We start from the raw sequence: 27,880 nt of genomic DNA, 5'->3' as shown, positions 1-27,880 counted from the left end.
GATCTCGGTGTCCATGTACATAGATCCCTGAAAGTTGCCACCCAGGTTGAGAGGGTTGTTAAGAAGGTGTACGGTGTGTTAGCTTTTATTGGTAGAGGGATTGAGTTTCGGAGCCATGAGGTCATGTTGCAGCTATACAAAACTCTGGTGCGGCCGCATTTGGAGTATTGCGTGCAATTCTGGTCGCCGCATTATAGGAAGGATGTGGATGCATTGGAAAGGGTGCAATGCTTTCCAATTGCACCAGAATGTTGCCTGGTATGGAGGGAAAATCTTATGAGGAAAGGCTGAGGGACTTGAGGCTGTTTTCATTAGAGAGAAGGTTAAGAGGTGACTTAATTGAGGCATACAAGATGATCAGAGGATTGGATAGGGTGGACAGTGAGAGCTTTTTTCCTCGGACGGTGATGTCTAGCACGAGGGTACATAGCTTTAAATTGAGGGGAGATAGATATAAGACAGATGTCAGAGGTAGGTTCTTTACTCAGAGAGTAGTAAGGGCATGGAATGCCTGCCTGCAACAGTAGTGGACTCACCAACACTAAGGGCATTCAAATGGTCATTGGATAGACATATGGACGATAAGGGAATAGCGTAGATGGGCTTTAGAGTGGTTTCACAGGTCGGCGCAACATCGAGGGCCGAAGGGCCTGTACTGCGCTGTAATGTTCTATGTTCTATGTTCTACTCCTTCATAGTCGCCACCGGAAGTCAATGTGGTTGACTCTTAACTGCCCCTCTGAAGTAGCTGGGCAAGCCACTAAGTTCAAGGGCAACTAGGAATGGGCAACAAATGCTGGGCTCACCAGTGACGCCCGCATCCATGAAGGAATTTTAAAAATGTGAAGGTGTATATTAGTGTTTTGTTGTGTATTTTATCTTTTACTTTAATAAACATTCATGATTTGTTCTGGCTCCTCGCTGGGCTGGACATTGTTTCTCACTTTATTCCAAACAAATATACACCATTAAGAACCAGTGTTTCAAGTTATCCTTCAGTGTTTTGAGACACGTGCGCTGGTAACATCAGTGGGTTTTCAACAGCATCTTGCACTTTTTTGCAGCACCATTGGCATATGTGCCTTCAGTTGCCTTGGTGCTAGGCTCTCGAACTCCCTCCCTAAATCCTGCCTGTTCTCTATCGGCCCTTCAAGATGGCATTTAAAACTTACCTCTTTGACAAAGATTTTGGCTACCTGCCCCAATATTTTATCTTTTCGCTGTGTGAATTATGCCGTCACCCAGCCCGCCCCCCCCCCCCCCCCTCTCAAGTTTTGCTCCTGGGGGCTTGGGATGGTTCGTTCTGTTAAAGGCGCTACATAAATGCAAGTTGTTATTGTTGGACAATGAACTGGTGCAGGGATAACTTGTCCGTAATAGAATCTTCCTGATTTTAATTTTCATTGATTAGCGGACATATCTGAATTTCCAACATCTGGAATTCGTCAGACTGATGACAGTGACTCCCAATTATTATTACATGATGCTGTGGATTCATGCCGAAGATTGGCCTGAAAGACTACTTTCACTTGGCATCTAGCAGAGACAAGTGTCAGCCTTGGGTGGGTCCAAATGCAGGACCAAGAGGTTCAAGGCCAGGATGCTAATTTCTTCTATGTCCCTATAAATTCAGCTGGCCGGTGGGAGCACAACTTTATTTAATCCCAGCGAAAAGACTGACAGAAAGTGAAGCAACGGTTGTTAAAGGGTATAAATTGTCGCCTCTCTGCAGAGCATTATGATCGACTGGCAGATCAGCCCCGCGGACCGATTTAAAGGCCAGAAGAGTCTGTGCGACTACACGGCATCCCCCCCCCCCAATAAAAAATAAATAAAATAAAATCCTGCAGGGCACAAAGCAGCTCTCAGGCGATATGAAATGTGCTGATTGCCGCATCCAATTCAGCCTAAAGTTCCGCATTCGGTGCCTGACCTCTCTCCCCACCCTCACTGAAATGCATTCAGTTGGATGTCAGTCTGTAACCACCCCTCCCCACGGTGTAGCAGCAGACCACGTTCAAACTCATCGGGAGCCAACGCCTCCAGCTACTGTGCTCTGCACCAGCGCTGATTGCATCGAGCCGCGCCCCTGCCGGCTGCTGTCCGCGGCCGCAGCGCTCTGCTCTACTCTGTCTGGCTGCCGCCGGCTGTCCGTCAAAACCATTTCACTCACTCAGGGACAGCGAATCGAGCCGAATCGAAGCAAGCTCCGCACCCACTACTGCAACTACTTTGCACTCGCCAACTATGGACGCGTTAAAGTCGGCTGGCCGGGCGCTGATTCGGAGCCCCAGCATTAGCAGGCAGAGCTGGGGGATGGCCAGACACCAGAGTAAGTTTATTTTTCTCTCTGTTGGCTGAATTGCCGGCTCGCTACAATGACCGAAGAGTCTCCAGTGACTGGGCTGGCGGCGAGCATCTGCTCACTCCCGCTGGGGAGGGGAGGCTGCTCCTTTTAAAAAAGAAAGCTGCATTTGAGAGACTTTAGTGATTTACGCTGCAATGTTTGTTTCTTGTTTATAAAATGCAACATTAAAGTCGCCGCTTTGTATTATTCGGGCCTTTCTTTCACACAGTTAAATTGGAACAGATTTCTCTGGGTCCATGTGCCCGCCTTGCTCATATATAGACTTTGTACCTTTTTGAATGATTGTGCTTGGTGCAAACCATTTCAATAATGCTGTGGTCATCTGCGCTTTCATAGCTTGTCGTAAAAGATAGCTACTTACACACAAGATGTTTGTTTTAATAACCGTTAACAGTAACCAGTGCAGTGGCATAGTTCAGCTGTTTTGTTTTTAAATTTCAGATTGAAAAGGGCTGGAATTATTCTTAAGTGGCATTTTTAGAAATGTCAATTTGTCAGCTATTTTTGGTTGTTTGCCTTGCGGTGAATCTAATTATAAACTGAACACATTCGAGGCAAGATGGACATGCCTTTTACTCCATGAATTTGTGCGGTTTATCTTTTTCAAGCAACTAACATTTAATATCTAAATGAAAATGTATAAAAAGGATTGGGTGTGGATGTTACTCATCTGGGATGTTTGGTAGGGTGCCTATGGTTATGTAGATGACTCCTAAGGCTCATCTGTGTCTGGAAGGTTCTGCTTCAAATAGGACAGGATACAGCAGACAGTAGAGTTTTAAATAAGTTGCTGCCCAGGATTTTACTTCTTTTCACTTTCTCTCTGCCTCTGATATGTGCCTGACTTTGAAGGAAGCCACACTTCTGTTTTGGTTGCACCAGGTGCAGCGATTCTGTGATGTTTCACAGGACTCTTGAGTAAAACTCCAAAGCGAAACCTTCAGAATGTCCTTGCAATGCTTCCTTTCACGGGAACGGATCCTAGACTTGAGCTCCTGGTTAGGAGGTTCACTTTGGTGAGCGAATGTCAAGCATTCTGGCTACATGACCAGTCCAATTCAGTTGTGACTGCCTCAATATGGTGTGGATGCTCAGGCAGCTCCGGTAAACACCTCAGTGCCATGTATTTTGTGCTGCCAGGAAGGCAGCTTGAGTGAAAGTGGTTGAAAATTCTGGCATGATGCTGATGCAAAGTCTTTCATGAGTGGAGCAGAGTGAGCAGGACTATTGCTCCAAAGATTTTCAGTTTAGTAGGCAGACTTGCTTCTCTTTTTAGTTTTTCTAGCTTTGACAGTCATCCAGACTCAAAAAGACAGAGCTCTTTTCTCTCCACAGATGCTGTCAGACCTGTTGAGACTGTCCAGCACTTTTTTGTTTTTGTTGCTTCTCTTCATTCCTAGTCTGCTAAAAGCCAAACTTACTTTAATAATTCTTAGTGTGTCTCATTGTCAATTTAGACAGATCGAGAGAGAGTGTGCCCTACCGATTGGAAAGCCAAAGCTGTCCCGTGCATTGGAGAACCAGTCCATGCTAAATTGCATGTTCAGCTCTGAACCAGCAGTCATTGACAAACAGGAAATCATGAAGCTTTTTGAGATTTTTGCCTTTGCCTGGAGTTGTCTCAGATTGAATAGCATCCAGCCCATGTGATATCTGATATTGATGCCTAGGCCAATGTAATGGAAGGCATCAGAGAGCATAGTGGAGGAAAACATGCTGAAGGGGGTTGGTGTGAACATGCAGCCCTGTTTAATTCCATTGGTGACAGGGAATGGGTCAGAAGACTCCCATCAACCAAGACATGTGTACATATTGTCGTGGGTCTGTCAAACCTTTGCTATATTTGCTAAGGCAGCCAAATTTCTCCAATTTCTTCCAAACTATACCAAAGGCCTTATCAGGTGAACAAATGTGGTGCAGAGGCTCTGTTATTGGCATTTTTGCTGGATCTGCCTAACTACAAAAACCACATTGCTGGTTCTTTGACCTTTTTCTGAAATTGCACTGACTCTCCGGAGCTGATCCTGGTCGAGATGTTGCACCATGAGGTTCAGAAGGATTCTGGCGGAGGTTATGCTGGTTATGGAAAAGAGTGAGATTCCTCTGATTGTCGCTAGATTGGTGAGATCCTTTCCGCTTGCACAATTTGACAGTGGAGGTACCTTTTGTGTTCCTTGCATCCACATGAACTGAAAAGTTCAGTGTGCTTCTTGGCTAGGCATTTGAGCACTGCATGCTAAAAGGATTAATTGACTTAGGGTGGAATTCTCATCTGGGGATTAATTCATGTGATGGGAGCAGGACTATGGATCTCCAGGAACATTGAGGCTGAAAGATGGAGCCCTTCCACAACACTGAATATGGAATATCCACATGAAGATGCTCTCTTTCTATACCTCCCCCAAAACAAAACACTGCTGTGGTGTCTGGAGTCCAGTTGCCTGCAGCCTCCATCCCGAAGTCCGACAGCAGCCCGATAGTCATTGTTAAGGTGCGACCTAACATCTGCACATCACGTTGTTCCAAACGTGTTTTGTACCGTGTGTGGGTGGTTGGATCGATATTCACTGGATACCATTAGTGGAATGCAAATGAGTTTCACGCCAGCCTCCATCGGGTTTCTTGATATGCCATGGCAGACATCAGTGGAAGATCCAGCTGTAAATTCACGAGTGCGGAAAACCAGTTTTTTGGGGCCGAATTCTGCCCCCCCCCCCCCCCCCCCCACAATTCCCCTACCCGCCAATGTGCTGTTGAACCCGCCAGCAGGACCTTTGAAGTATTGCACCTCTAGACTCTGTTGATACTTGGAGGTCACCTGAAATAAAAACCCAAGATGATTTTTAAATAAACCCTCAATGACTTCAAAACTACTCTTCCCTCACTGTTTGCTGTTCTTATTCTACTGAAGGTCTTTCTACTGAAGGCCTATCTGTGGCTCAAAATGCTTACTTTGTGATTCTTTTTGTCTCTTCATTTGGGAGTGGCAAATATCACATATCATTTCACATTTATGATATGTAGGAGTGTTAGATCTCTGTAAAATTATCTTTTAAGTTGACACCGCAGTCCAACACAGAGAACATAATTGATAGATTTTGTGAATGTGTTTTTAAGTTTCTGACAAAGGATCCTACCCAAAACAATAACCCTTTTATCTTTTTGAATTTTGACTGATCTATGTATTTCCAGAAATTCTATAAATATTATTTTTGATTTCTAACATTCACAGGCGCCTTGCACCTTACTCTGTTATTTTAGGGTAAGTTATTTTCGCAGCATAAGAAATCCTATCATTGGTTCCTTCCAATCTAGCTGACCAGGGAATTTTCAGATATGTGTTAACGGAGATAGTCTGGAATATTAATTCAAAAAACTGTACCTGCTGCTTGCAATAAAAGGACATTTGCGATATCACTACCCATCTTGATGAAGGCCAACATCAAACGTTTGATTGCAACATTGTATTATGTGAACAGATTGTTTTATTATTAGAATGACTCTATAGAAGATACAAATGTAAAATCCATGGTTAAGATGTAACAGAGGTTGTGCCTTTAGATTTAATTGAAGATTGCTGTTTGTCCCAATCTGAAGCTAATGAGGCCTGCCATTACTTAAATTTCAGCTATGTTTCTCGACAATCTGGCTGCTGGTTAACGAGATGGATCCGGGTTTATGATTTTCAAATGAAGAAATCTTGGAGATGAATGTTATTTGCATAATTAACTTCTGGTTGGAGTACCACAAAGTGCAGAATTCAAAATGAGCTCCAATATTATGGCAGCATTGGTTAGTTATTCTTCAGAGAGAGAGGTGAAAATACGTGGGGAACTCTACCTCTTGTGCACTCTCTCACCCTAGCTCTGTCTCCTCACCACCACCCTCCCCCCACACTCTCTTATCCATCCCCTACTCTCGCTCTCTTCTCCATCCCCTACTCTCGCTCTCTTCTCCATCCCCTACTCTCGCTCTCTTCTCCATCCCCTACTCTCGCTCTCTTCTCCATCTCCTACTCTCGCTCTCTTCTCCATCCCCTACTCTCGCTCTCTTCTCCATCCCCTACTCTCTCTCTTCTCCACCCCCCCTACTCTCGCTCTCTCTTCTCCATCCCCTACTCTCGCTCTCTTCTCCATCTCCTACTCTCGCTCTCTTCTCCATCCCCTACTCTCGCTCTCTTCTCCATCTCCTACTCTCGCTCTCTTCTCCATCCCCCTACTCTCGCTCTCTCTTCTCCATCCCCTACTCTCTCTCTTCTCCACCCCCCCTACTCTCTCTATTCTCTCTCTCTCTCTATTCTCTCTCTCTCTATTCTCTCTCTACTCTCTACTCTCTACTCTCTACTCTCTCTCTCTCTCTCTCTCTCTCTCTCTCTCTCTCTCTTCTCCATCCCCCTGCTCTCTCTCTCCTTCACCCTCCTAATCTCTCTCTTCTCCATCCCCCTACTTTCTCACACTCTCTCTTCTCCACCCCCATACTCACTCTCGCTCTTCTCCAACCCACTACTCTCGCTCTCTTCTCCTTGCCCCCCCCCCCCCCCCCCCCCCCCCCCCCCCCGTGATGATATACATAAGCAATCATGTAAATCGCATTTTAAATGATCTCCAGCCAGCAGGTGGCCGTGTAAATCTATCACATGACTCTCTGTACCTCTGAGTCTGGAGATAGTCGTGTTAGTGAAAGTGATACTTACGGTAGCTCTAGGATAAGTTATCATAATTAGTAGCTTGTAATATATTTCTCTAATTATCTGAACCACGTATTTATTTGATAAAATACTTTAGTGAAGAAAGAAACGTTCCATTGTGCATCATTCCTACCAGCCAAGCACAAGAACGTACCCCCCCACACGCTCACTTCTCTCCCCCAGTGGTTTGAGTACTCCTCCAAGATAGGTGGTCTGGAAAAAATGCTGTGCTGACCTGCCTGTTGTTACAGCAAGTTTTATCCGGTATATACAAGAAGAATCGGATTAGTTGCATTTTTGTCCCACTCCTTTCTCTTGCCACCTTTTGCTGCTCCTCTCTCTCTTTCTGAAAATATGACACCTTTGGTACCCGTGGAACATATGAGCAGTGCCTTCAGGTACCTCATGCAAGTCACTATTCATTTATGTTAGCAAATGTTGACAGGCTTTGAATCCCGTGCAGCATCACTGAGGAGTTTATTGCCTGTCAACTTGTATGTTTCAGTCATGGGTCACTGGATAGCTCTTGCGAACAGTCAATTTAACTTTTTATTATTTTGCTTTAAGGATGTAGGTGATGCTGAGGAGACAGATTTTATTGCTCATGGCTAGTTACCATGTGCAGGTGGTGGTGACCCTTCCTCGAAGTACTGTACTCCTGGGTTGTAAAGGGGTAAAAAGAAAAAGTAATGAGGTTAAAAAAAATATATAATCTGTTAACAAGGAAAATTAATGCTAACAATTTTAAAATCTATTAAGAGAAGGAAAATGGTATCAGAGAATGTGGGCCCATTACGGCTAGATGCAGGCAAGTTATAGGGCAGGCAGGTGGTTATAGGAAAAGAGCAAATTAATATTTTGCATTTATTTTCATCCACCAGCCCAAATTATTAAATTGATTTGGAAATTGCTGCTGCATTAATCATAATCCACCAAAACTTATTTAGAATAGTGCTATTTGGATTTGTTGGTACTTATTTAAGCATGCAAGCCAAGTTTATGCAATCTTTCTTCCGAAAGTAACTTGAAGGCCAGTGAAATACGTCTTGCCTCTGGTTTGAATGCAGATGGACTCTGTCCAAAGTTCAATACAACTGAAGCATCAATTCAACCTCTTTTTGGTATTCCAGAACTCTTTCGATAAAAGGCCAAATATTCCACTAGTCTTTCTCATTTAATTTTAGTACATCACCAAAATGTTGAAATGGCTGTTCCAGTAAGTTTCTGGCTAGTTATTATCCCCCTCATTTTGATGGTGGGAATATGGGGGACAGTGATACCATTTGAAATTCATGAATGATTCATGATTGGAAGCTTGTTCAAGTTGGTCTTTGTGTGTGCATCTCCGCAGCAGCATTCAGTAAATTGCCATTTGCCAGCCAAGTCTGCTTGTTTTTCAGATCCTGCTTTAACAATCTACTTCAGCAGTTATGACGGATGGAGGTCATTGATCAGCAACCTGAGAATGATTGAACCAGAAACTTGGGGCATGATCTAATTGCCATACTACGCCTGAAAGGCAGCTCGCCGTGGCACAGCGTGGCCAATTAAAAGTCATGAGACTCCGCTCCCGGTTTCTGCTTGGCTCACGACGCTTTGTAAGATCAAGCGCGATCACATGCGATGTTGCGATGTAAATTCCGGCCGTAATGGGCGGGATCACTTTTTGGCAAATCTGCGTATTACAGCGAGACAGCTAGTTTCACTCTAATATGCAGTTTCCCAAGGTATCAGAGGCTTTTGGAGCTATCCCCTTTGCTCAGAGACCGCGGGCGAGCGGCGTTCAGTACTAATCTTCACAAACAGGGACCAGATGGAACGGCACTTGTGGGGCGTCCCAGGGAATTGGAGGCCTCCAGCTGCATGCCCTTTGGACAGGGTGGTACCTTGGCATTGCTGGTGCCAGCCTGGCACCTTGGTGGTGCCACCTGTCTGCCAGCCTTGCACTACCAAGGTGCCCAGGTGGCACTGGCAGGGGCAGTACCAGGTTGGCTCTGCCAAGGTGCCATTTTATGCACGATCAGGCCAGGGGTGCCCTACATGGGTGTTGGGAGGGATGCAGGGTGGGCAGGGACCATCCCATAGTGCTGTTCCGGCTGGGGGTCGTGGGGGGGTTCGGGGGTCGTTCGGGGGTCCTGGAGATCGGGAAGCCATTTAAAAATGAGGTCCTGATCTCTCGCTACATTTGGGAGTTCCAGCGAGTAGAGCTTCTCTGAGTACAAAACAGGGCTATGTGCGGCCTTGGCCATGCGTTCCCTGCTGAGGCCTCTTATACAACGTGAGTTTTGTTGTATTGCCATGTGTTTCTTGGCACTGCAAGAGCCGGGAAACATGTGGCAAACGCGCTGGCTACGGGACTTTGTTCCCAATTTGCTGAATTGTGCCCCATGGTGTCTTTTCTTTCAGCCTGTGGGGGTCCAGGCTTTGGATTGGATTGGATTTGTTTATTTTCATGTGTGCCAAGGTATAGTGAAAAGTATTGTTCTGCGTACAGTTCACTCAGATCATTCCGTACATGAAAATAAAATAAATAGGGCAAACATGGCAAGCATAAAATGCACCATGTAAATACATAGTCACAGGCATCGGGTGAAGCATACAAGTAGGGAAGATGTGTGAAGAGATCAGATCAGTCCATAAGAGGGCCATTTAGGAGTCTGGTAACAGCGGGGAAGAAGCTGGTTTTGAATCTGTTAGTACGTTTTCTAAGCCTTTTGTATCTTCTGCCCGATAGAAGAAGTTGGAAGAGAAAATTACCCGGGTGGGTTGGGTCTTTGATTATGCTGTCCGTGTTCCCAAGGCAGCGGGAGGTGTAGACCGAGTCATTGGTGGGAGGCGGGTTTGTGTGATGGACTGGAAGGTGTTCACGACTCTCTATAGTTTCTTCTGGTCTTGGGCCGAACAGTTGCCATACCAGGCTGTGATGCAGCCAGATAGGATATTTCCGATAGTACATATGTAAAAGTTGGTAGTCAATGTGGACATGCCGAATTTTGTTTGTTTCCTGAGATGTATTGGCACTGTTGTGCTTTCTTATTCATAGCGTCGATGTGGGAAAACCAGGACATATCGGTGGTGATGTGCACACCTAGGAATTTGAAGCTGTCAACTATCTCCACCTCTGGCCCCGTTGATGCAGACAGGGGCGTGTATGATACTTTGTTTCCTGAAGTCAATGACCAGCCCCTTAGTTTTGCTGACATTGAGGGAGAGATTGTTGTTGTTACACCACTCCACTAGGTTCTCTATCTCCCTCCTGTATTCTGACTCCTCTCGTTGTTCACGATCCGACCCACTATGGTTGTGTCATCAGCAAACGTGTAGTTGGAGCCAAATTTTTTTGTGCGTGTGTGTGTGCGTGCACACACACACGAATGCAGGTCCGTCTTTGACTTGTCCATGAGGGGTAGGTCGCCACTTGAGATTTGTGGTCCCTGTCGCACGGACTTCAGTTTAACCGTTGGATTTGAGATTCCAGGATTCTACAGCTGAGAGGAGTTGTCCTACTTCCTTTTCAGCTGTGGCTTTGATAGTTTGGCTCCTTCCAGAAATCAGAGGGAGAGAGTGAGACTTTTATTTAACTTGCCAGGGCAGTTCTGATTGCTGGTATTGTTTCTGTGCCACACACTCTGACACACCCCACACTGACTACGTTTGAAGCTGGCTTTTTATCCCGGTCTCCTGTATATTCTTGGAAGGGAAAATCCACAAACTGGTCTGGGAGATCATGTGCAGGATATGATTCCTGTTATCAGCTTCCAATGTCTCCAATGTCTTTAATGTGTCCCTGCCTGGAAAAAGCATTTGATATTTCATTGTGTCTCAGGACTTGGTATCACTCACAAAGGAACCTCGCAGAATTTACATTGTCGGCCATCTTTGGCTTGTATGTCTAATTGTTAAAAATCTTATTTAAAAAGTTCAGTATGTGTGGTATTATCAGGTATTGCAGCACCCGAGAGGCTGAAGTCCATTGGTTAAACCTAGGGGTTTACCATTGGTTGTATAGTCTGTAGCTCCGCCCTGATAGGTGGGGTATAAGAGTTGGTGCCGTCCCAGCAGCCCTCATTCTATACCTGAGCTGCTGGGGAACAGTTCTAGTCTATTAAAGCCTTCAGTTATGCTTTAACCTTGTCTTTGCAGTTATTGATCGTGCATCAGTATGTCTGTATGCAATTCAGGGTTTTGTTCCATCATCATGACAGTATTTCATGACAGTATTTCAGTTTTATTATTTGACATTTCTCAATGGCTGTTATGGACATTATGGCATACAGGAGTATAGTATTAATCGGGTCAGTCCACAAGAGCATCGACATGGGTGGACGAGGACAGATTTTTGGTGATGTGCACATTTGAATTTGAAGTTGTCAACTATCTCTACCACGGTCTCGTTGATGCTGACGGGTGTGTACAGTACTTTGCTTCCTGAAGTCCACGACCAGCTCTTTAGTTTTGCTGGCATTGAGGGATAGATTGTTGTCGTTGCATCACCCCACTAGGTTCTCTATCTTGCTCCTGTATTCTGAGAGACATTAGTTTGCATGGAGCGGCCATGGGGGTGATACGGTGGGTAGGGGTGAAGGTTAGAGGAACTAACAGCTTCTAAAACAACAGGTCAAATCTCAGGGAACCACAGAGGCTCTTCTAATCAGCCTGCCTCGCCATTCACTTGCCTCCGTGGCTACCAACGATACGCTTCCAAGATTAGTGGGCCCAACCCTATTTGGCACCTGCCTCCCCAGTGCAAAAATTGGATCTAATGGCTCTTAAGCCAAGTTAGAAAATTTCCGGACTCAAACTACTAGCATCGGCATCTAAAATCCAACCCCTGATACTTTTTAGTCTGCATCAAACTACTCTGCCACTGCATTTATCCAGAATTGCAGGTTACATTAAAAATGTGTCTGTGACAACTGAGTAGCTACCATCTGTTGTAATTTTCTCCAAGAGCCCCAATATTTTTTCAAATGGCTGCAGGACTATAATGTTTTATATACTTGAATGGCCTTCGTATCAGAGAGCCTATTTTATAGGTTCTTTAGCAATTGCAATCAATGAACTAAACATTCAGGAGAATAGGGAAACAGCTTTTGGACTAGGAATAAAGAAATGTATTATATAAATGGTCAAATCTGGTCCATATATTGCAGCTTTTATGTGTACACTTTCCTTTGTAATTTACTCCCCTATATCTATAATGTAACATTGGGGGCTGGTTTCGTGTCCCCTGGTTGCGTGTTTCTCAGCGCCGCGCCATTCACTGGCGGTGGGATTCTCGACTCCCGCCGCTTGTCAATGCAATTTCCCATTAAAGCCACACGATGCTGCCGGGAAACTGCGGATGGGGGTGTACTGCTGATGGGAACAGAGAATTCCAACAACGGGAGAATTCCGGCCAGTGTTTCTTGAAATAGGAGAGCAAACGTTTTTTGATTGTATAGTTGGAGAGCGATATTAACTAAAATTTTTATGATTTAAGATGTGTGATTGCAGGCATTCTGAAAATGTTTCCAGTAAATGATGAACAATCACTTGGTAAAGACACCCGGCACGATTTCAAATTCTGACCAGTGACTATAACAAAGCTCACAAAAAATGTGCATTTTGTAAGATATTGTGATGTGTGCTTTGATCCACTGGATAGATTTTAATTTCAGAACAATTTTCCTCGTAAATTTTCTTTGTAATTCTCTGATAATTCAGCATATTTTTGCAATAAGAAATTGAATCAATACTAACTAACCAATATAGCACCTTTAACATAAATGAAACATCCCAAAGCACTTCACAGGAGCAATATTATTTTAAAAAAAATAAATGTTTTTTATTGGATTTTTGAACAGTGTATTTTGCTGTTACGTACACAGTATATGATATATCTATACATGTGTAAATAGGCATCTGTTTGTGCCGTCGAGGCACTTCCGGAGTGGGTCTGGTGCTGGTGTTGCCCCTCGCTTCTCCCGGTCGGATTTCGCCGCCGTTGTCTTCTCGTGCACACTGCCGCTTCAGCCGGCCCTCCCGTCCTCCGCCTGTATTCTCCTTTTTCTCTGTTCCTGTGGATGTCAAGTTGGTTAACATTTCCCTGCCTCCACCCCCCCCCCCCCAACCTACCTCCCTGACTCTCCTCTATTGTTCCCTGTCTCTTTCCCCCCCCCTCTTCCCCCCCGCGGTTTGCCTTTCCTTTCCACCTCACCCCCCCCCCCCCCCCCCCCCCCCCCGTGGTTCGCCTTTCCTTCCTCAGACTGAGTTATCCCCCCCCCCCCCCCTCCTGCCCATATGAATGCCATGATTAGTTTGTCCAGCGCTTTGAAAAAGGCCTTGGGGATGACAGATCAGGATGGTTCGGAATAGGTAGAGGTACTGGGCAGCACATTCATTTTGATCGTCTGGACTCTCCCCGCGAGGGAGAGTGGAAGTGTGTTCCACCTTTGCAGGTCCTTTTTTACTTCCTCCATCAGACTTGTGAGGTTCCATTTGTGGATCCCTTTCCAGTCATGGGCTATTTGGCTCCCCAGGTAGTGGAATTTGAGGTGGGCTTGTTTAAGCGGCAGTCCCGTTACTGCTGCCCCCCCTACTTGTTGGTGTACCGGGAAGATCTTGCTTTTGCTCATGTTGAGTTTGAGCCCGAGAAGGCGCCAAACTCTTTCAGGAGCGCGCTGATTCCGTCCAAGCTGCTTTGTGGGTCCGCGATGTAGAGGAGCAGGTCATCTGCATAGAGTGAGACTCTGTGCTCTCTGCCGCCCCTTCGGATCCCCCTCCAGCTTTTGCCGCTCTGAGCGCAATTGCAAGTGGCTCGACCACTAAGGCGAACAGCAGCGGGACAGTGGGCATCCTTGTCTGGTGCCCCTGCGCAGCTGGAAGTATCGGGAGTTGGTGTTTGTTTGCACAGGAGCATTTATAAAACAAAGGATGACACCAAGCCTCTGTCATAATGTACACCAGTATATTATGGTGCTGACAGACACACACTGATGGACATGCAGTGGGACCAATCAGCATACACAACACTGCAGCCAATCACCAGTGAGAGCACACTCACTATAAAGACAGGGGACAGGAGAGTTCCTGCTCATTCTAGTAGCAGCCAGCTCGGAGCACAGAGCTCACAGCCTGCAACACAGACATTCACCATGTGCTGAGTGCATCACCTGGTTAGGACTAGGCAAGGGTCAACAGTTAAAGCTGGTATTGCATTTACCCACAGTTCAAGTATGTTAATATAGTTAACCTGATAATAAAATAGAGTTGCACCACTTCCAGTGTTGGTGACCTGTTTGTGATCCAGAACACCCAACACATCATGGTACAAGGACTGGTTGCAAACTAGCACTTCTGAGACCCACCTGCAACTAATCAGCATTCCGGCATCCTGAAGTATGGAGAACATCAACCCGCCGCCACCGCTCCGCATCGCCGGCAATCTCGGGGTCAATTGGAAGATTTTTAAACAGCACTTCCAGCTCTTCCTCGAAGCCACGGACAGGGAGAACGCCTCGGACACCAGGAAGATTGCTCTGCTCCTCTCCACGGCCGGGCAATACGCCATCCACATCTTCAACTCTTTCACATTCGCAGACGATAAGGACAAGACAAAGTACCAGACGGTTCTCCTCAAATTCGATACCCACTTCAGCATCGAGGTCAGTGAAAGCTTCGAAAGATACCTGTTCCAGCAGCGCTTGCAGGGTAAGGACGAGCCTTTCCAATCCTTTTTAACACACCTCCGCATCCTTGCGCAGTCCTGCGGCTACGGGCCCACCTCCGACTCCATGATACGCGACCAGATCGTATTTGGTGTTCTGTCGGACCCCCTGTGTCAGCAGCTCCTCAAAATTAAGCAACTCACCCAAGCGACTGCCATCGAGACCTGTGTCCTGCATGAAAATGCCACCAGCCAGTACTCCCACATACAGGTGGCTGAAACGGCGCAGCAAGGTCCCCACGAGGCGGAACGGGTCCAAACAATTGAACATCTCCAAGGCTGCAGCCTGGATGTGGGCAGCCATTTCACGCGCTTTTCGCGGCCTCCCGCGCTTGTACGCGCTAAACGAGGGGACGGTGACGTGGAGGAATGTGATACGCAGGCGCGCACCACGCAGGACCGCACCACGCATGCGAACTGACGTCATGACATGTGGCAACTGTGGCTCCGCCCATTTAAAGCGGCAATGTCCTGCAAAATCACGACAATGCCTACGATGTGGCAGACTTGGCCACTATGCTGCCTGCTGTTGAGCAGCTCAGCCTGCCAATTCGCAACGCTTCAGCCAGCCTCGCAGGAACGTTCGGGCAATTCAACCCACGTTCACCGAGTCCGATTCCGACTTCCCGCAGATCAGTGACACCGAGGACCCGAAGGCGCCTTTTAGAGTCACTGTCATAACAAAGAACAGGCTGTCCCCGAATCAAAACTACCAGCCGCTGTCGGTGCACAGCATTGATCCAGACGACGAGTGGTCTGCCACCCTGACGGTCAACCGATCCCAGATATGATTCCGCCTGGACACTGGTGCTTCCGCTAATCTCCTAGCGTGGTCAGACTTTCAGACCCTTGGGGTTAAACCAACCATTCTTCCATCGACCTGCCAACTAGTGGACTACAATGGCAATGTCATTCCTGCTACCGGTTCACGGCAACTCGAAGTGGTGCACAACGCGCGAAAAGCCATCCTTCCCTTCGAGATCGTGGGCTCCTCGAAGGACTCTGTGCTAGGCGCACAGGCGTGCAAACTCCTGAACCTCGTTCAACGAGTACACTCTCTCTCTCTCTCCAGAGGACACGTCTGCCTTCCAGGATGCGGACTTCAGGGCGCAACTCAATGCCATCATCAACCAGCACAGCGACGTTTTCGAAGGCATGGGCACGCTTCCATACGCTTACAAAATCCTGCTCAAACAAGACGCCTGTGGTTCATGCACCTCACAGAGTCCCAGCACCCCTCAAGGACTGCCTCAAGCAGCAGCTGCAGGGCCTCCAGGACCAAGGAGTGCTCTCCAGAGTGACGGAACCAATTGACTGGGTCAGTTCCATGGTGGGCGTAAAGAAGCCTTCCGGCGAGCTCCGGTTCTGCATTGACCCAAAGGATCTGAATCGCAACATAATGAGGGAGCATTACCCTATCCCCAAGCGTGAGGAGATCACGTGCGAGATGGCTCGGGCCAAGCTCTTCACCAAACTTGACACCTCCAGGATTCTGGCAAATTCAACTAGACCGGTCCAGCAGAAAGCTGTGTACCTTTAATACCCCGTTTGGCAGATACTGCTACAACAGGATGCCGTTTGGGATTATATCGGCATCAGAAGTATTCCACCAGATCATGGAGCAAATGATGGAGGGCATTGAGGGTGTGCGCGTCTATGTTGACGACATCATCATTTGGTCCACCCAGCAGGTGCATATCAGTCGCCTCCAGCGCATATTCAAACGAATACGGGACCAAGGCCTTGGCCTCAACAGAGTCAAATGTTCCTTCGGCCAGACCGAACTCCAGTTCCTAGGGGACCACATCTCCCAGTTGGGTGTGCGGCCGGATGCGGACAAGGTGGCAGCCATCATGGCCATGCAGAAGCCAGCGGATAAGAAGGCGGTCCTCCGATTTTTGGGCATGGTCATCTTCCTGGGGAAGTTCATCCCCAACCTCGCCTCCCATACCACAGCTCTCCGGAACCTGGTCAGGAAGACGACAGACTTCCAATGGCTTCCCGCCCACGAGCGCAAATGGGAGGAGCTTAAGACCAAGCTTACCACGGACCTGGTATTGGCATTTTTTGATCCCACGAAGGAAACAAAAATTTCAACGGATGCCAGCCAATCCGGCATTGTGGCGGTGCTCCTGCAACGCGATGAGGCCTCATCATGGGCCCCCGTTGCATATGCGTCACGTGCCATGACCCCCACGGAACAGCGCTACGCGCAGATCGAAAAGGAGTGCCTGGGCCTGTTGACTGGGGTCGAATTTCATGATTACATGAACGGCCTCCCCCAATTCACTATCGAGACCGACCATCGCCCGCTGGTCAACATTATACAAAAAGACCTGAATGATATGACCCCTCGCCTCCAGTGCATTCTGCTTAAACTCCGGTGGTACGATTTCCAGCTCCTATACGCCCCGGGCAAGGACCTGATCATAGCCGACTCTCTGTCCAGGGCAGTCAACACCCTGCGTGACCCAGAGGGGTTCGTCTGCCAGGTTGACGCCCATGTGGTCTTCACGGCCTCCAATCTGCCGGCCACGGACGAACGCCTTATCCACATTCGCCGCGAGACTGCGGCTGACCCCCTACTACAGCATGTCATGCGCCACATGACGGGCGGGTGGCTCAAGGGCCAATGCCCGCAGTTCTACAATATCCGAGACGATCTGGCAGTAGTCGATGGTGTCCTCCTGAAGCTGACCGCATCGTGATCCCGCACAGCATGCGCCAGCTCGTTTTGGAATAGCTACACAAGGGCCATCTTGGCGTGGAAAAGTGCCGACGGAGGGCCCGAGAGGCTTGTGTACTGGCCCGGCATCAATGAGCACATTGCCAACACAGTGCTCAACTGCCCCACCTGTCAGCGGTTCCAGCCGGCCCAACCACGTGAGACCCTACAGCCCCATGAGTTGGTCACGTCCCCTTGGTCTAAGGTAGGCGTTGACCTGTTCCATGCGCTCGGCAGGGACTATGTTCTGATTGTAGACTATTTTTCTAACTACCCGGAGGTCGTACACCTGCATGACATCACATCATCGGCGGACATCTGTGCCTGCAAGGAGATCTTTGCTCGTCACGGCATCCCACTCACTGTGATGTCGGACAATGGCCCCTGCTTCACGAGCCAGGAATGGTCCAACTTTGCCAGCACGTACAACTTTGTGCGTGTGACATCCAGTCCCCTACACCCCAATCCAATGGCAAAGCGGAAAAGGGCGTCCACATCGTCAAACGGCTCCTCTGCAAGGATGCCGATGCGGGATCCGACTTCTACCTCGCCTTGCTGGCCTATCGTTCGGCCCCACTCTCCACGGGCCTGTCGCCAGCCCAGCTGCTCATGGGTCGCACCCTCAGGGCCACGGTGCCGTCCATTCACGTCCCAGACCTCGACCACGCTCCGGTCCTTCAGCGGATGCAACAGTCTCATGCACAACACAAGGCAGCGCATGACGCTCGGGCGACTGATCTCCCTGCTCTGGTGCCGGATGACAACGTCCGCATCCATCTTCCGGAGGGTGGCTGCTCTGCAACTGCTGTGGTTCTTCAGCAGGTGTCTCCCCGCTCGTTCCTGGTTCGTCTGCCAGATGGTTCCATTCGCCGCCGCAATCGGCGTGCCCTTCGTCTCGTTCCACGCTCGCTACGTGATCCTCCACCGGTGCCACGCCCTCCTGTTGTCCCCAACCTGGACTATGTGGAGATTCCGAATACTCTGCATCCTCCTCACTCTGCCGTGGCCCAGCCCGTTCCTCAGCCGGTGGCTCCTGACCCACCCTTGAGGCGGTCAACCAGAATTCGTCGCCCACCTCAGAGGCTTGAAATATGAGTTTTACAATGTTGGACTCTTTGATCTGTTCTGTTGTCCTGTTTCATCGTTCCAGTAGTTTGTATATAATGTTCATTTTGTTGTTCGTGTGACACCCTATTTCTCTGCACCAGGCAACTTCCTGTGTAAATAGATTAGCCTCATGTACATAGTCATGTAAATAACACGCACACACATAGTCAGGTACATTAACTACACAATATTTATTGTCACACAGGCACATGTTCTTTATATAAAAGGGAGGATGTCATAATATACACCAGTATATTATGGTGCAGACACATACACACTGATGGACATGCAGTGGGACCAAGCAGCATACACAACACCGCAGCCAATCACCAGTGAGAGCACACGCACTATGAAGACGGGGACAGGAGAGTTCCCGCTCATTCTAGTAGCAGCCAGCCCGGAGCACAGAGCTCACAGCCTGCAACACAGACATTCACCATGTGCTGAGTGCATCACCTGGTTAGGACTAGGAAAGGGTCAACAGTTAAAGCTGGTATTGCATTTACCCACAGTTCAAGTATGTTAATATAGTTAACCTTATAATAAAATAGAGTTGCACCACTTCCAGTGTTGGTGACCTGTTTGTGATCCAGAACACCCAACACATCAGCCACATAAGGAGATAATAAGGCAGGTTATCAAAAGCTTTGTTAAAGAGGTAGGTTTTACAAAGGGAATTTAATGGAGGGAAGTGAGATGTAGGGAGGGTATTCCAGAGGTTGGAGCTTAGGCAGCTGAAAGCATGTCCACTAACAATGGAGACGTTAGTATTTGTGAATGTACAGAAGGTCAGAATTAGAGGTGCACAAATATTTCAGATGATTGGAGAATGTTAGGGAGGCGTGAGGCCATGGAGGGTTTTGAAACTAGGGTGAGAATTTTAAAATTAAGGCACTGCATGATCAGGTGCATAGGTGATAGGGGAACGGAACCTGGTGAGAGTTAAAAGACAGTCAGTGGCGTTTTGAATGACCTCCTGTTTATGGAGGGTAGAATGTGAGAGACCAACCAGAATGTGTTGGAATAGTTGAGTCTAAGAGGTAACAAAGATCAAGGTTTAATCAGCAGATGAGCTGAGACGGGGGGCAAGGTCGAGCAGTGTTATGAAGGTGTAAACAATGATGACCTTGGGATGAAATATGATCACAAAATTGTGACTGACTTGATCTCAGACTGTTGCCAGGGAGAGGGATGGAGTTAGTACCGTTGAAACATTTCATTGTCTGAAACTAACTTGCTTGGGTTCGCTCTCTTCAGTAACCGTGTCAACTTTGGCTCAGGAGTAGCACTTAGAACTCCGCTTAAAGCCCCGCAGCAGGACCTGCACAAAATGCAGCAACAACAACTTAAATGTGACCCCAAAACAGAATTCAGGTGTTAAAGTAGTAGAAGGTGTTAACCTACGTAATTCTTATTCAAATCATCATGTAATCTGAAGGAATGCTAATTAATAATTGAATTTTAAATCTGAGACAAAAAGAGCGACTTGTATTATGCAGTACCTCTAAGGTAATAAAATGTTCCAAAGTACCTTACAGGAGCAATGCAAAGCAAATTTGACAAGAAGGAAATATTACACAAGGAAATATTAGGACAGCTGACCAAAGTTGGATTTTAGGAGTGTCTTAAAGGAGCAAAGAGAGATAGTGTCAGAAAGATGTAGGCAGGTAATCCGGAGATTTGGGAATTGGGTAGTTGAAGGCAAATAAAATTGGGGGTGCTCAAGAGTTTGGAATTGGAGGAATGCAGATATCTTGGAGGGTGCTGAGGCTAGAGGACATGACCGAGACAGGAACTTGAGAGGTCATGGAGAAATTTGTAAACTAGGATGAGAATTTTAAAATGAGGCATTACTTGATTAATTGTCATGGAATTAGGACTGGTGTGGACCGTGGGTTCCAAAGGATTAAATCTAAACTTCTTGTTATTTATTATTAATAAATCTAACTAGTCATCAGTCTTTGTAGTCAAAGAAAATATGGCGATGTAAGATACTAAGCCTGTTGTGTATATGGATATGAATGTGAATAACATTTAAAAGTGCTGAGGAGCTTTTGAAAACAATACTAGAATCAAAGACTCCATTATATTACTGCAGTTTTATTCTGGAAACATTTTTAACAATTCCCCATTAAGTGATATCTTTCACCTCTTTATGCTTCTATATTCAGGAACTAGGCTAAAATAAATTAGGTTGCTGTGCCCTCATAAAGAACAAATTTGATGAATGTTGACAGGCCCAGCTGTTTAAAAGGTTTAGCTTTGAAATTCCACTTTAAAAAAAAAATGTCTGTATATAGTCAAAGTTTTGGAAAATGTTTCTTTAATCAACCTTAATTATTCCCTTTAGTCACGCTATTTCTATCATGCACACCTGCCTTAGATAGCTACCTATTCTTTTTGATTGAGCATTCCCAGCTGCATGTGCATCTTCAAGGAACTTGGCATGATAGTGTGATTAATTTTAAAACCTTCATTAAAGTGTTCACTTGAAGCTTTCAGTACTTCAGCATGTCGCTTTGGCTGTTTGCAACAGGTAAGATACTGACCACACACAGCCAGCCCCTGCTTGCAAAACTCAAAACACCCACTGTTCAACATTGATTCAGTGATTGGACAACATTTTCTCAAGTGTCTTAAGAATTGTGCTAAAAAACAATTTAATAATATCAGTTGGGCTGGCAATGTGGCCCACTTACATGTGCTGGAAGCTACATATACACAGGAGCTCTGTTTTTTGTTGACAGAACCTTAAACATACTATGCCTAGTGACAACCATGCTCTAGTTTCTAGTTCATTCCCCAAGACAATGCCTTGACCAATCAGATTCAACTTTCCTGAATTTAAACGAAGTTTGGTAGTTAACTGTCAGTCATCAGTTAACTGGTGCATAGTCCATGGCAATGCCTCTACCAATCTGCCTCCACCAATCAGAGTGCACTTGCCAACCAATTAACACTCTCTTCTCATGCAGGATGAATTGTTGTACCCTTTACATTTGGTGTGCTTATGAATATCCTGATGAATGCAAGACAAAAAGCTTTGGTCTTATTTTCCAGTGATACCGTTAGTCCTTCTGAAAGCCTAGGCTCAAAGTTGACATTTTTGCCCAGAACTATGACTGAGGTTGGATTGTTTCCTGACTTCCAACAGCAGCTTGTATTTATATAACCCCTTTAACATAATGAAACATCTCTGGGTGCTTCACAGGAAAATAAAGAATAACATTCAATCCTATAAGAAATTATTAGGACAGGTGACTAAAACTTAGTGAAAGAGGTAGGTTTTAAGAAGTGTCTTAAAGGAGGAAAATGAGGTAGAGAGGATGAGATGCAAGGTGGGTATTCCAGAGTTTGGAAGGAGGCAAGCCCTGGCAAGATTGCCTTTGGGTTCCCTTTCCTTTCCTTCCATACACATGCAGTTTTCAGCAGCAGTTGTTGAATATAATTGGGAGCAGGAACCTTGACTAATTTGTTTTCTCTCTCCTTAGCTTAGTGGTGCTAAGGCCTATTATGACGTTGTAACTGCTTCAATGAACTTCATATTGACCAGAAATAAAACCTGTGAATGTTAGGACTCTGTGGCTTTCTGCTTCCACAAAATAATCCACAGAGGAATTGCAAATCTGGCCTTGGAGAAAAGACTGTTTGTACATGTGGGTGGGCTGGCCTTCGAAGATGGCTGCATCAACAGGTATTATTGGACCAGGAGAGTACAACAGTATATGAAGCAGCTCGAGATATTTGACACTGTTAATAATCCCACTGTTAATCAGATGGCGGGGGGAATGAAAAGGGTGATATTTTCATTGGAAGCGGCCCAGAAGTGTATGAAACAGCTGAGCCAAAGGTTGCGCTACTACCAGATTTGTTTAAGGTCGAGCAGCACGGCAGTCTCAATACTGGAGATTGCTGAAAGCTACAAGTTTGGAACCAGGAATCCATGCCCAGTGAAAACATTGGAGAATTTGTTGTGGTTTTGAAAAGCTGTCCATCCATTGTAACTTTGAGATTTTCAAGAGAGCATTGTAAGGCTGGTGTGCAGTTTAAAAAGTGAACACATTCACAGTTAGTTGCTGCCATTGCCAAAGTTAACTTTCTATATTGCTTGCTAAACAGTATTGTCCATGGACATGGCGGAACGTGGCTGGAGAGATGTCAGAGATAACAGCCTTCAGTGATCTGCTGAAATAAATAAGCTGCAGCTGAGTAGGCAAAAAGCTCCTACAAAAGCAGTTCGCAGAAGTCTGACAAAGTCCTGTTACCGGTCTTCAGGCCAGCATTGGACACACAATTGTCTACTTGTGAACACAGTAAGAAGTCTCACAACACCAGGTTAAAGTCCAACAGGTTTGTTTCAAATCACTAGCTTTCGGAGCACTGCTCCTTCCTCAGGTGAATGAAGAGGTAGGTTCCAGAAACACATATATATAGACAAAGTCAAAGATGCAAGACAATGCTTTGAATGCGAGGAGACAATTCACACCTCTTTAACCTGGGGTCACCCCTTTCTCTGGATCTGTAAAGACTTAATTACCTGCAAATGCTCGCATTCAAAGCATTGTCTTGCATCTTTGACTTTGTCTAGACAGATGTTTCTGGAACCTACCTCTTCATTCACCTGAGGAAGGAGCTGTGCTCCGAAAGCTGGTTATTCGAAACAAACCTGTTGGACTTTAACCTGGTGTTGTAAGACTTCTTACTGTGCTCACCCCAGTCCAACGCCGGCATCTCCACATCATGTCTATTGGTGAAGGCAGAGTGCTGCAGCTGACAGACAGGGCCATCTTGCCAAGTCATGTTGAAAGAAGATAACTGGAGAACACACGGGCTGGAGGAAACCACAGTCACTGTCGAACAGCACAAGGTTAATGAGGGGTTGGTGGAGATCCATATGACCCAAAGCACAAAGATGTCCAATGGAATTTCACAGGACATCATAGTCCAAGCATTGGATGGAGCTCCAGTAAATAGTGAAAGGTTGAGTTAACATCAATTGGAGAAATCAAGCATAGAATTATGAAGTTATGGAAGAGAAAATTCCCATAAGGGGAAGTATTTTGGTTCCAGTAACAGAGAACGTGCACAATTGTGCAGCATTATGGTGGAAGGGTTAAAAACCAGCCTTGTGAGGAAGAAACTGGTCAACAGCCCTGGAATGAGATTTAATACGTAGGAGCAAAATTCACAACGCAAGATGACATGATTGCGAAGTACCCTCAAGTGTTTAGTGAAAACAGCCAACTGATTTCACGGATTTAAGGCCAATGTATGGGTTCAGAGGAATGTAAGGCCAGTTTACTGCAGGCCTCGTCCTGTACCATATACTCCAAGAGAAATCAGAGCAAGAACTGAAAAGGGGCGAGACTGTGAACATTATCCCGATAGAGAACAGAGTGACTAGGCTACTCCCATAGTGGTATTAAAAGTAGATAATGTTAGAATATATGATGATTATAAATCAGGTACTAGGATATAAGCCACATGATGCTTTGCCAAATGTGAAGGATCTGTTCACAATGTTGTCAAGAAGCCAGATTTAATTTAAAGCTGTCATCTGACATTCCTATCTGCAACATAAGTTAGATGAAGAATCTAAGTCATATTTGACTATTAATATGCACAAGTCTATTTCAGTTTTGTAGGCTGCCATTTAGAGTGCGATCTACCAGCTGTTCACGCTGATGGGATATTCCGGTTCCATGCCGGCCCATGGGTTTCCCAGCGACGTGAGGTACAGTCACCGGGAAATCCCGTTGACAAATTCGGGGTTGGGTAAATCCTGCTGGCGGGTCGCCTCTGCTGCCGAAAAACACGCGACAAGTTGGTCGGTAAATCGCGCTCTTAGTGTTTCTTTGGGCCCTGGAATTTTAAGGGGTATGAACCAAATTTTGCAAGGCATTCGGGAAGTCTTGTGCGATTTGAATGACATCTTTATTTCAGCTCCAAACAGGCAGACCCATGATGACAGGCTGTAAAAGGTTTTTTAAAAGCATGGGCTTCGGGCAAAGATACAAATGTGAAATGTTTCACAAACTCATGAGAATTTGGATCCCAGGTTAAAAAAAGATTTGTTACATCCTCCCAAGTGTAAGGTTCAAGCAGTAGGAAATGTGCCATACTATTTGCATATCTCTGAGCTCATAAGTATCTTGGGGCCTAGTGAATTACTACGTGGAATTCATACCAAATTTGGCAACCATATTGCATCCATTGAATGAACTCTTGAGGAAGGGTGTTGGATTTGGATTTAGATTTGGGTTTATTGTCACGTGTACCGAGGTACAGTGAAAAGTATTGTTCGGTGTTACATACATGATAAACATAGGACATTCATTACATACACCATGTAAATACATGGACATCAGGTGAAGCACATGGGGTGTAGTACTACTCAGTAGAGAAGATGTATGAAGCGATCAGTTCAGACCATAAGTGGATCATTCAGGGGTCTGGAAACAACGGGAAAGAAGCTGTTTTTGAATTTGTTAGTGGGGTTAGTTCTGTGGAATTGGACGAGGAATGTGGTGAGGCATTACACTATGAAGTGTCCAAAAAGATTAAATTAATATATGTTGCTTTGTCATCTCCAGTAGCTGCTGTGATCTCTCATGTGTTGGATAATGGTGAAGAGACACTGATTTACTGCCTCAAACACCCCGAGTGCCAATGAGCGGAATTGTATGTGAAGTCTTTAATTTTTTAGAGTAAGAATATTTCATAAATATTTGTGGTTGCAGATTCATGATCAAACTGATCATAAGTCATTAATGCCTTTTTTGAATCCAGAGTCTCCAGTACTCGCGTTTTAACTGCAGCTTGAATGCAGAAATGTTGATTTCTATCTACTTCTCAGTAAGACATTAAATATAGGAGTTCTGAAGACCACGGTAATACCAGTGCGATGTCTAGATCAACATCAGCATCATCAGAGGTCGAGCCTAAGGGGGATCATCTGTTTTCTTTCTTTTCATACGTAGATCAGTTGACAGTCACAGCAAATGGCATTGATAGAACAACTCACCGGGCCCCTGTATTGGCAAGGGTATGCAACTCTATGGCAAATGGGTGGCTAACACATAACTGGATTTTGAAATCTGGCCCTTGTTTATGTGTAAGAATTAGTTGTCAGTTGATAATGGTTGTGGTATGTGAGAAGCCAGAGTTTTAATTCCTGAAATGTACAAATCACAGTTACTATGTTATCTTCATGATCAACACTTAGCTTCTTGTTTGGGATGAGCTTGACAAAAGTTTGTTGGCCAGGGTTAGATGAGGGCAGACGCAGATAAACGGTGCAGTAGAAAAAAAGCCACCATCTGTACCTTTACAAGCATGGGAATGGTTAAATGGAGTGTGGTGGAGGCTGCACATAGATTTGTTTTGTAAATTTTGTGCAGCTTTTACATTAAGGAGGGAGGAGTATAACAGCACTGTCGTGTGTGTGTGTGTGTATATGTATGTACGTATATGTGAAAATTGGAAGAAATAATTTCAGGTGGGCCGTTGACTTCCATACAGACTCTTTAGTCCAACAAAGATAATGCATTAGTTCAAACACGTTTTGGAGACTAATTTCCTAGTCACATTGTTGCTTTTGACTTGGTTTTAAATTTACTATCTTTGCAAAACATTTTAAGTCAATGGAAAATAAAAACTGGCACAGTGACAGATTGGCTGCTGATTCGATATGCGCCTGTTGGCACAGTGACAGATTGGCTGCTGATTTGATATGTGCTGCTTTGCACTGCTTGTGCAGACCAATTTCACTCCCAATATGTCTGACAGCAAAGCCCACAGAATGTGATGCCTGTTAATTTATTTTGTGGTAGTTTTATTTTGTTCACCCTAGGGTGTATATACCAGACTATTGTGAGCAAATAAATTCTAAACTGGAGCAATATTCTAAAGATTTCTTTGTTTGAATGTTATTGAGTCAAGTATGTTCAGAGGTCAATGGATAATCAACCATTATCAGTTGAACAATTTTATATTTCTAAATTAATAATTTTATGAGCTTGTGAAGGCGACCTTTTCATATCTCCATTTTTGATTTGTGTTCAGCTCTCTTATATTCCTACCATGGATATTTTGGCACAAGTGTTTTGTGTGTAAATCACATTTCTAAAAGGGTTTTCACCACATTTATGGAAATCCCTTCATGGTGGAGTGCAGGCAGTTGCGATGAATTTTCAAGCATGTGTATTCTGAGTGAGGAGACTACACTCTGGTAATTAATGAGGAACAAAACAAGAAATAAAGGTCTCTCTGCACATTGGATGATTTAAATAACCACTTTTATTTAGGTGCAGAGCTTTATGTTTATAAAATATAAAGAGAAAGGATCTGCATTGTAAATTCTATGATTTTGATCAAAACAGAGGGAGTGGTCCATGTGGTAATTGATTTTATTTTTTAAAAACTTGCAATTGTTTGCAGTTTTTTTAAATGTTGAATTTTCAGACTTTTGAAATTGCCATGTGAGCAGACTGAGTTGCCATGGTTACAGCTATTGCAACTGATAGACCTAGCCACTCACTGCTGGTTGATATAGATTATTTAAAACTGCCTGTGTTCCTTTCAGTTTGTTCCTTCATGCAGAGGGAATAAGTCTGGATTTCATGGGGCTACAACCATGTATCTCATGCTGCTGTCAGCCACATGAATTGTATAAATCATATTATAGCATTGCTTGACAGATTCTACCCATGTGAGTGGAGGAGGCTTCATGTAATCCAAATTCTTCAAACAAGTCGCCTGAAGTGCCTGTTGGCTAAAAACAGCACCTCTTGTCTTTTTTTCTGGTCAACGTTGGAAGAAAATCCGGTAAAGTTATACACCATATTTTTCTTTGCCTTCTGATTTACAGCATCATCCTTGTAAGTTGAGCATATTGTTTTGCAGTCCATTGCATGACTTAATCATTTTTCGATTATTATAATGGTTTAATAAAAATAGGTGCATTGCCCATCTACATCCGGAAAGTTTACACAATAATACATCAAGGGCTGAATACACAATAACACAAAATTCGAATACTGCGCGTATTCTCCTATGTTGAGCGTTGCGGGGGCTCTTGCGGATTTTGCCATCTTCCAGACACACTGGTTGACTGGATCGAATGAAAGATTATGGGAATTCATGAAATCGACTCCCAGAATGTGTTCTGCTGTGTGGGGCAGGTCAACTAAAACTACGGGGTGCTTGGTGGTAATGGTACCGATTTGAATGGGTACAGGGGCTGTGATGTGTCCCTGCTGTGCGTGGCCTGTAAAGCTGCTGAGG

The 27,880-nt window shown here is 45.4% G+C and overlaps 1 protein-coding gene across 2 annotated transcripts in view; it reads left to right on the top strand.

The window, feature by feature from the left end:
* Positions 1 to 2,096: 2,096 nt before the first annotated feature.
* The window catches only part of LOC140410675 (low density lipoprotein receptor adapter protein 1-B-like), a 165,982-nt gene continuing 140,198 nt past the window's right edge, over positions 2,097 to 27,880 (top strand). The window contains exon 1 of one of the 2 annotated variants that reach the window (XM_072499060.1): positions 2,097 to 2,332. In XM_072499060.1, the coding sequence (XP_072355161.1) occupies positions 2,248 to 2,332 (85 nt within the window). In that variant the 5' untranslated portion in view covers positions 2,097 to 2,247. The remainder of the gene's footprint in view (positions 2,333 to 27,880) is intronic. The other variant, XM_072499059.1, reaches the window with a different exon arrangement.

This window comes from Scyliorhinus torazame, chromosome 4 (genome assembly GCF_047496885.1).
Source record: "Scyliorhinus torazame isolate Kashiwa2021f chromosome 4, sScyTor2.1, whole genome shotgun sequence".
Classification (NCBI taxonomy): Eukaryota; Metazoa; Chordata; class Chondrichthyes; order Carcharhiniformes; family Scyliorhinidae; genus Scyliorhinus; species Scyliorhinus torazame.
The sequence above is the reverse complement of the archived record's forward strand: the minus strand, read 5'-3'. Positions and strand labels throughout refer to the sequence as shown.